Below are 10,142 nucleotides of genomic sequence, written 5' to 3' on the forward strand. Positions count from 1 at the left end.
GTGTTTTTGTGTGATAACACAACTACTGGTTACAGAGCGAGTCATTCTGATAACATATAACAAGCTAGATCTTGGGCTATGACGCATGTGTTGAATTCAGTTCCTTTCACTTGCGCTGGTAAATAGTTAAGCATGTGACAGTTTAACATTTTTCTAATTGGTTGTTAGAGTTATACTTTCATGATTTGGCAACTAGAAGGATAGAGTGACTTAATTTCCCCTACCACCCTCTTATATTAGTATTTCACTTGTTCTTCTGTTGTGTCTCGATTAAGTTTTTGAAAAGTTTTTCAATTAACCATTTCGTTATGGACGGTTATTTAAAGAGAAAACATGCTGAAACTGAAGTAAGTACTATTGATTTCTTAGTAATTTACTATGCTTTTAAATTTATTGTTAATAGAATTGTTTTATTTTAACTTCTAGCACTAATTCGTTTTTAGGCAGAGCATGTGACAAAACTTAGTTAACTTTAAAAATTTTATAACTACGTTATTTTTATTATATTGATGATAAATAGTATATTGATAATGTTAAATAGTATTATTTCTAAAACTACTGAGATGCGTTAATCTGTATCTTTAATTAACCAAGATAAAGTAAATTGTTTTGTACATTTTAATTAATTATTTTTATTTTGTTAATAATAAAAATTACTTATCTTCTTAGTTACAAATTAGGAATAGTTATTATTTTTTTTCATTGCGTAATCTAAATGAAGTTAATATTTCTTAAATTAACTTTCTATTTGTTAAAATTTATTAAGTATGTCTACTGTGAATATTAAAAGTATTAGAATTAAAGGTATATTAATTTTAAATTAATAAATATTAGTTTATACGATTAGGTATTTTTATCCCTATCGTTTGGATTTTCGGCTATCAATGTTGTCATTTTTGAACCCAGAAGACAATGGAACTCCTAGATCTTGAGACAATACATGTGTTCGAAGTGGACTTTGTGAGTACCCATGTTATATGAGGAGGAAGACTACGAAAACCTCTTACCCTTTTCTGAAATATTAGAAAATCTCCCTCAGTTATAAAAATATTTTCTAAAAACTAGAGCATTTTGTTAAAAAGAATAAATAACGACATATTTATATTATCAATTATATATTAAATTTCCTTAAAAATTTCAAATGAATTATTTTAAATCTAAGAAACATGTAATGGGAATTTTTGCCGCTTTAAATTCAATTATATTAAAAACATGTAATGGGAATTTATCGTTTTATTACGTCGTTTTATTCAGTTATTACAATATACGATTCATTTATTACAATATTATTACAATTACGTCGTTTTATTCATTTATTTCATCGTTTTATTCGTTTTATTACAATTTAATATTATAATAATGCAAATAACTTACTTTATATTCAAATTAGGAGGTAATGTTAAACTAACTATAGCCTTTCTATTTGAAAGTATATATTTAAATGATACTGATTACAGAACTTGAACATGTTATCTATTTCTCACAAAATTTTACAAAGATAATGTCTGTCCGGGACGTTTGGGGCTTATCCACGTTTTATCAATTAGTCATAATAACATAGTGCTTCATACTTGTTATAGAACGTGGGAATAAAATTATTTCTTAGAAAATTGTTAAGAAACATATGATGTATGCTCGCAGAAGTGATTGGGTGAAACTTTGAATATAATGTTATTTATTTTATTAAAATATATTTTGTCTGTATTGATCATTTACACATGTGAAAAAGTTTATATTATCAAGAAAAAATTACACTCTTTAATAATTAATAGAAAAAGTTTCAGAAAAATATATAGAATTTTCTGAAAAACTAGGAGATTTTAGCAAAAACTTAAATATTTTTATAAAACTAACAAATTTTTAACAAAAAAAAGTAAAAATATTTTCTTGAAAGAGAATTTTTTTTTTGTAAAAGCATAAATATTTTCTTAAAAGATCGAAAATTTTTAACAAAAAGTTAAAATTTTTAACAAAAAGTTACAATTTTTTCTTAAAAGATCGAAAATTTTTCCAAGAACATAAATATTTTCCTAAAAGATAGGAAAATTTTTAACAAAAAGTTAAAATATTTTATTAAAAGACAAAATTTTTTTGCAAAAACGTAAATATTTTCTAAAAAGATAGAAAATTTTGTGAAAATGTTTGAAGTATTTTTATAAAATTAGCAAATTTTTAACAAAATGTTTAAAAGATAGAAGATTTTTTGTAAAAACATAAATATTTTCTCAAAAGATAGAAAATTCTGTTAAAAAGTTTGAAATATTTTTATAAAACAAGTAAATTTTTTTTGCAAAAAGTTAAAATATTTTCTTAAAAGTGAACGTTTCATATTTGTTTTTGTAAAAAGATTTATTTTAGACAGAACTCAGGAGGTAATGACTTTTACTTTGCAAATAAATTCTTAATCGTAGTAATCGAAAGGAGTTATGAACATTATCATAAACATTTTAACTGTGTGTTGTTAATTATTTTTCTTGGTGTCTCAAAATTTTCTTTTTTTTTTTATTGTAGGAAGGAAACAGAAAAGGATTCTCAGCTTTAGTCATTGATTTTGAAGGTTTTCAACTTTCATCAGGGGCATACATTGTCAAAGAACTTGCTTTTCATGCTGTAAAAGGTAATTCCATTACCGGAGTGTGTACATTCCAACCACCGTTTCCGTTTGAAGAACTTCCAACACAACAGAAAATGCAATATTCTTGGACAGTCCGAAATATTCATCAAATAGATTGGAACCAAGGAGAATTACCCTACGTTAAATTTCATACTATGTTGACTTTTTTGTGTGATATGTATTCACATATCTATGTGAAAGGACTCGGAAAACGGAAATTTTTAGAAATTCTAACCGGCAGAGTGTTTTACAGTTTGGAAGATTTTGGCTGTCCTAAAGTAGATGAACTGATACCAACTTTTTCATCGTGCACTATACATTCACTAGATTTTAAGCATTGTGCTCTCGTTAAAGCGAAAGCATTTGGACGATTTCTACAAGACCTATAAATAGGACAAGCACTCGGAATTCAGCATAAAGTTGTTCCTGGAAGTAATCTGTATCTTATAAAATTTATAGTAAATCTTATAAATGACTTTTTTGCGAAATAGAAAATCAGCTCCAGTGGGGGGAAATGTATTTTTAAAAACATTAAACGATGCTCAATTACCAGCAAATTTATATGTAAATAGAAAAATTTTATAGTAAAAATAAAATTTTTAAGAAAGCTGTGATGTATGCTCGCAGAAGTGGCGAGGTGAAACTTTGAATAAAAATGTTATTTATTTTATTGAAATATATTTTGTCTTTATTGAGCATTTTCACAGGTGAAAAAGTTTATATTATCAAGAAAAATGTCACCCATTAATAAATAATACAAAAAGTTTCAGAAAAATATCTAGAACTTTTTGAAAAATTAGGAAATTTTTACAAAAACATAAATATTTTCTTAAAAGATAGAAAAATTTTGTTAAAAAGTTTGAAATATTTTTATAAAACTAGCAAATTTTTAACAAAAAGTAAAAATATTTTCTTGAAAGAGAAATTGTTTTTATAAAAACATAATTACTTTCTTAAAAGATAGAAAATTTTTAACAGAAAGTTAAAATATTTTATTAAAAGAGAAAATTTTTAGTAAAAACATAAATATTTTTCTTAAGAGATAAAAAATTTTGTTAAAAAGTTTGAAATATTTTTATAAAACTAGCAAATTTTTAACAAAAAGTTAAAATATTTTCTTAAGAGAGAAAATTTTTTGTAAAAACATAAATATTTTCTGAAAAACTAGAAAATTTTGTTAAAAAGAAATAAAAATGTTACATTATTTCCTAATTCGTTAAGATTTTAAGATGATTACTTTAAGTTAGATCAATAAATATTTTCTATAAAATCATTTTAACATTAATTTTGAATCATGAAGGCAGGAGAATCCGTTGGTTCTATGAAGCATTCAGAGTGTGGGACAAGGACCCATATTTAAATACTACTTCTACAAAGTTCATCCTCCATCCAGACTCCCATATCTATGAATTCGTCGAAAAAACTTTCCAAAAAGCGTGAGATATATGGGACTCGATCACAACTTTCTTAAACACTTCCAATGCATTTTCACAACTGAAAAAAAGGAAGATAGATCATTCCACAAATAACAATAAAAAGATGAAAAAGAGTTGTGAAAATGCATTGGAAGTGTTTAAGAAAGTTGTGATCGAGTCCCATATATCTCACGCTTTTTGGAAAGTTTTTTCGACGAATTCATAGATATGGGAGTCTGGATGGAGGATGAACTTTGTAGAAGTAGTATTTAAATATGGGTCCTTGTCCCACACTCTGAATGCTTCATAGAACCAACGGATTCTCCTGCCTTCATGATTCAAAATTAATGTTAAAATGATTTTATAGAAAATATTTATTGATCTAACTTAAAGTAATCATCTTAAAATCTTAACGAATTAGGAAATAATGTAACATTTTTATTTCTTTTTAACAAAATTTTCTAGTTTTTCAGAAAATATTTATGTTTTTACAAAAAATTTTCTCTCTTAAGAAAATATTTTAACTTTTTGTTAAAAATTTGCTAGTTTTATAAAAATATTTCAAACTTTTTAACAAAATTTTTTATCTCTTAAGAAAAATATTTATGTTTTTACTAAAAATTTTCTCTTTTAATAAAATATTTTAACTTTCTGTTAAAAATTTTCTATCTTTTAAGAAAGTAATTATGTTTTTATAAAAACAATTTCTCTTTCAAGAAAATATTTTTACTTTTTGTTAAAAATTTGCTAGTTTTATAAAAATATTTCAAACTTTTTAACAAAATTTTTCTATCTTTTAAGAAAATATTTATGTTTTTGTAAAAATTTCCTAATTTTTCAAAAAGTTCTAGATATTTTTCTGAAACTTTTTGTATTATTTATTAATGGGTGACATTTTTCTTGATAATATAAACTTTTTCACCTGTGAAAATGCTCAATAAAGACAAAATATATTTCAATAAAATAAATAACATTTTTATTCAAAGTTTCACCTCGCCACTTCTGCGAGCATACATCACAGCTTTCTTAAAAATTTTATTTTTACTATAAAATTTTTCTATTTACATATAAATTTGCTGGTAATTGAGCATCGTTTAATGTTTTTAAAAATACATTTCCCCCCACTGGAGCTGATTTTCTATTTCGCAAAAAAGTCATTTATAAGATTTACTATAAATTTTATAAGATACAGATTACTTCCAGGAACAACTTTATGCTGAATTCCGAGTGCTTGTCCTATTTATAGGTCTTGTAGAAATCGTCCAAATGCTTTCGCTTTAACGAGAGCACAATGCTTAAAATCTAGTGAATGTATAGTGCACGATGAAAAAGTTGGTATCAGTTCATCTACTTTAGGACAGCCAAAATCTTCCAAACTGTAAAACACTCTGCCGGTTAGAATTTCTAAAAATTTCCGTTTTCCGAGTCCTTTCACATAGATATGTGAATACATATCACACAAAAAAGTCAACATAGTATGAAATTTAACGTAGGGTAATTCTCCTTGGTTCCAATCTATTTGATGAATATTTCGGACTGTCCAAGAATATTGCATTTTCTGTTGTGTTGGAAGTTCTTCAAACGGAAACGGTGGTTGGAATGTACACACTCCGGTAATGGAATTACCTTTTACAGCATGAAAAGCAAGTTCTTTGACAATGTATGCCCCTGATGAAAGTTGAAAACCTTCAAAATCAATGACTAAAGCTGAGAATCCTTTTCTGTTTCCTTCCTACAATAAAAAAAAAAAGAAAATTTTGAGACACCAAGAAAAATAATTAACAACACACAGTTAAAATGTTTATGATAATGTTCATAACTCCTTTCGATTACTACGATTAAGAATTTATTTGCAAAGTAAAAGTCATTACCTCCTGAGTTCTGTCTAAAATAAATCTTTTTACAAAAACAAATATGAAACGTTCACTTTTAAGAAAATATTTTAACTTTTTGCAAAAAAAATTTACTTGTTTTATAAAAATATTTCAAACTTTTTAACAGAATTTTCTATCTTTTGAGAAAATATTTATGTTTTTACAAAAAATCTTCTATCTTTTAAACATTTTGTTAAAAATTTGCTAATTTTATAAAAATACTTCAAACATTTTCACAAAATTTTCTATCTTTTTAGAAAATATTTACGTTTTTGCAAAAAAATTTTGTCTTTTAATAAAATATTTTAACTTTTTGTTAAAAATTTTCCTATCTTTTAGGAAAATATTTATGTTCTTGGAAAAATTTTCGATCTTTTAAGAAAAAATTGTAACTTTTTGTTAAAAATTTTAACTTTTTGTTAAAAATTTTCGATCTTTTAAGAAAATATTTATGCTTTTACAAAAAAAAAATTCTCTTTCAAGAAAATATTTTTACTTTTTTTTGTTAAAAATTTGTTAGTTTTATAAAAATATTTAAGTTTTTGCTAAAATCTCCTAGTTTTTCAGAAAATTCTATATATTTTTCTGAAACTTTTTCTATTAATTATTAAAGAGTGTAATTTTTTCTTGATAATATAAACTTTTTCACATGTGTAAATGATCAATACAGACAAAATATATTTTAATAAAATAAATAACATTATATTCAAAGTTTCACCCAATCACTTCTGCGAGCATACATCATATGTTTCTTAACAATTTTCTAAGAAATAATTTTATTCCCACGTTCTATAACAAGTATGAAGCACTATGTTATTATGACTAATTGATAAAACGTGGATAAGCCCCAAACGTCCCGGACAGACATTATCTTTGTAAAATTTTGTGAGAAATAGATAACATGTTCAAGTTCTGTAATCAGTATCATTTAAATATATACTTTCAAATAGAAAGGCTATAGTTAGTTTAACATTACCTCCTAATTTGAATATAAAGTAAGTTATTTGCATTATTATAATATTAAATTGTAATAAAACGAATAAAACGATGAAATAAATGAATAAAACGACGTAATTGTAATAATATTGTAATAAATGAATCGTATATTGTAATAACTGAATAAAACGACGTAATAAAACGATAAATTCCCATTACATGTTTTTAATATAATTGAATTTAAAGCGGCAAAAATTCCCATTACATGTTTCTTAGATTTAAAATAATTCATTTGAAATTTTTAAGGAAATTTAATATATAATTGATAATATAAATATGTCGTTATTTATTCTTTTTAACAAAATGCTCTAGTTTTTAGAAAATATTTTTATAACTGAGGGAGATTTTCTAATATTTCAGAAAAGGGTAAGAGGTTTTCGTAGTCTTCCTCCTCATATAACATGGGTACTCACAAAGTCCACTTCGAACACATGTATTGTCTCAAGATCTAGGAGTTCCATTGTCTTCTGGGTTCAAAAATGACAACATTGATAGCCGAAAATCCAAACGATAGGGATAAAAATACCTAATCGTATAAACTAATATTTATTAATTTAAAATTAATATACCTTTAATTCTAATACTTTTAATATTCACAGTAGACATACTTAATAAATTTTAACAAATAGAAAGTTAATTTAAGAAATATTAACTTCATTTAGATTACGCAATGAAAAAAAATAATAACTATTCCTAATTTGTAACTAAGAAGATAAGTAATTTTTATTATTAACAAAATAAAAATAATTAATTAAAATGTACAAAACAATTTACTTTATCTTGGTTAATTAAAGATACAGATTAACGCATCTCAGTAGTTTTAGAAATAATACTATTTAACATTATCAATATACTATTTATCATCAATATAATAAAAATAACGTAGTTATAAAATTTTTAAAGTTAACTAAGTTTTGTCACATGCTCTGCCTAAAAACGAATTAGTGCTAGAAGTTAAAATAAAACAATTCTATTAACAATAAATTTAAAAGCATAGTAAATTACTAAGAAATCAATAGTACTTACTTCAGTTTCAGCATGTTTTCTCTTTAAATAACCGTCCATAACGAAATGGTTAATTGAAAAACTTTTCAAAAACTTAATCGAGACACAACAGAAGAACAAGTGAAATACTAATATAAGAGGGTGGTAGGGGAAATTAAGTCACTCTATCCTTCTAGTTGCCAAATCATGAAAGTATAACTCTAACAACCAATTAGAAAAATGTTAAACTGTCACATGCTTAACTATTTACCAGCGCAAGTGAAAGGAACTGAATTCAACACATGCGTCATAGCCCAAGATCTAGCTTGTTATATGTTATCAGAATGACTCGCTCTGTAACCAGTAGTTGTGTTATCACACAAAAACACGTCAAATCTTAACATGTGTATGGTCAGTACCGTGGCCATCCAGAGAAAGCTATAATAACATTAAGAGGGGGCAGAAATAATTATTTAATAACTATCAAAGGTTAAGTGAATATCGATGAAACTGTATTAAGATATCGATATCAAACAGTTTTTATTTATACACGTGTTCAGAATACAAAAGTTAAACTTATTAACACATATCTAACCAAGCATTCGTGGGTCAGTGGTTATGATATCCAACTACTGACCCACGAATGCTTTTTAATGGCGCAAGTTCGATCCTCAGTCTTAATTATATTTAATAAATAATATTAAAACAGATTTAAATATTAAAATAGATTTAAAGTCATTTTATTCCCACATAGATGGCGCCACTAGATCAAAAGCATGATATCATTTATGTGTTATGTAATAAAAGATGACATCATTACTTCATAATATACAATATCTCCCCAAATAACAAAGTTTCTAAGTGTTGCCATCCTTAAAAACTAATATTAAAATAATAAGTGTTGCCACCCTCAATAAACTAATAAATTAAATAATATTTAAAAAAACGAAACTAAATTAAAAACAGAAACCGAAACTAAAAATATATTAGGCTTAAGAAAAAAAGAAATAAGCTCCCCATGACGCTGCAGACGAAGTTTCGATTTTCAGGTGGGCAGAAATAGGCAAACGGGCAGAAATAGACAACTTCCGGTTTGTAGGTGGGCAGAAATAAGCAACTTCCGGTTTGTAGGTGGGCAGAAATAAACAACTTCCGGTTGGGGCAGAAATAAGCTCCGGTTGACTTTCTATGATGACGTCACTTCCGCCGCTTATACAACGGTGTATACTACTCACCACTATTTCTAAATAATTCGTATATATATTATATAATTCACCACTTTATAATTGCAAAATTGAATTTTAAGATGCGGATGCTCTACTGATGTCCTCTTCTCCCTTGTGATGCCGGTTATGTCGAATTGATGCTGATTATGCTGAACTTTACGAGGTGAGTGATACTTATTTTGATCTGGTCAGATTCTGGAGTCGGGAGAGATAATACTGTCAACTAGCCATTTTTGATGTCTGGATTTTGAGCCGCCATTTTGTTTTTTCAAGTCATGCCGTATCATAAAACAGCTCGTGGTGGAAAGGTCTCACTCTCTGGTCGTAATTCACCGTCGCATTGCAAAGAGTCCACGTCATTAGAAGAAATCATTGCTATCTGTGGGATATCAAAAAAATACTTTCCACCACTTGAACACGAACATATTGACGATCTCGTAGAGTTTTACACTCAGTTTGATACAGAGGAGCTGATTCGTTTAGATAAATTACTTAGCAAACTGCTAATTCAAATAAGATCAAGTTACCTTGGAGACTACGAATACAATTACTTCCTAAAACTGACAAATGCAGCTTATCACGTCAGATGGAAGAGGAAAATTCAAGCAGAAGAAAACAAGGAGATGAATAAAAAATCCATTCAAGTCGAATCAATAATGACTGAAACTAATCTAACCACTGGCGACATAACCATGAAAAATAAAGATGAAAACCTGAATACAACACCAAATACAGAAACTGACACGGACATCAATATTAACAATAATACAGAACCACCAGCAAAGAAAAGAAAAAAGAAGAAGAAGCAAAATGCAGTCAAAACAATAAACGATAATTCTGCACTCATGTCTACAAACAGCTGTCTTTCTTCTAGCCACCATAACTCAACCGATGACGTCACTATCTTTCCGACAACAAAACCCAAGGATGATACCGACAAAGTACGGGATCCGCCCAGCAAACCTGAAATAACACTGCAAGCCAGATTTATTAAGGTTTTGGTCCGGGGCCTGCCTGTGGACTTTGATACAGA

The 10,142-nt window shown here is 26.8% G+C and overlaps 2 protein-coding genes across 2 annotated transcripts; one reads left to right on the plus strand and one right to left on the minus strand.

Annotated features, from left to right (window-relative positions):
• Positions 1-225: 225 nt before the first annotated feature.
• Positions 226-3,290, plus strand: LOC147813748 (uncharacterized). The gene is made up of 2 exons (XM_087158479.1): positions 226-347; positions 2,512-3,290. Exons 1-2 carry the CDS (start codon positions 309-311, stop codon positions 3,001-3,003), a joined length of 531 nt encoding a protein of 176 aa, XP_087014605.1. The 5' UTR covers positions 226-308; the 3' UTR covers positions 3,004-3,290.
• Positions 3,291-4,982: 1,692 nt separating this feature from the next.
• LOC147813749 (uncharacterized) lies at positions 4,983-8,040 on the minus strand. Its single transcript, XM_087158480.1, has 2 exons — positions 7,926-8,040; positions 4,983-5,761 (listed from the first exon to the last, which is right to left on the minus strand). The coding sequence occupies exons 1-2, from the start codon at positions 7,962-7,964 to the stop codon at positions 5,270-5,272; spliced, it is 531 nt and encodes a 176-aa protein (XP_087014606.1). The 5' UTR covers positions 7,965-8,040; the 3' UTR covers positions 4,983-5,269.
• Positions 8,041-10,142: the final 2,102 nt, after the last annotated feature.

Source organism: Parasteatoda tepidariorum, chromosome 3, assembly GCF_982258835.1.
Source record: "Parasteatoda tepidariorum strain Cologne lab strain chromosome 3, Ptep-v5.0, whole genome shotgun sequence".
Lineage (NCBI taxonomy): Eukaryota > Metazoa > Arthropoda > Arachnida > Araneae > Theridiidae > Parasteatoda > Parasteatoda tepidariorum.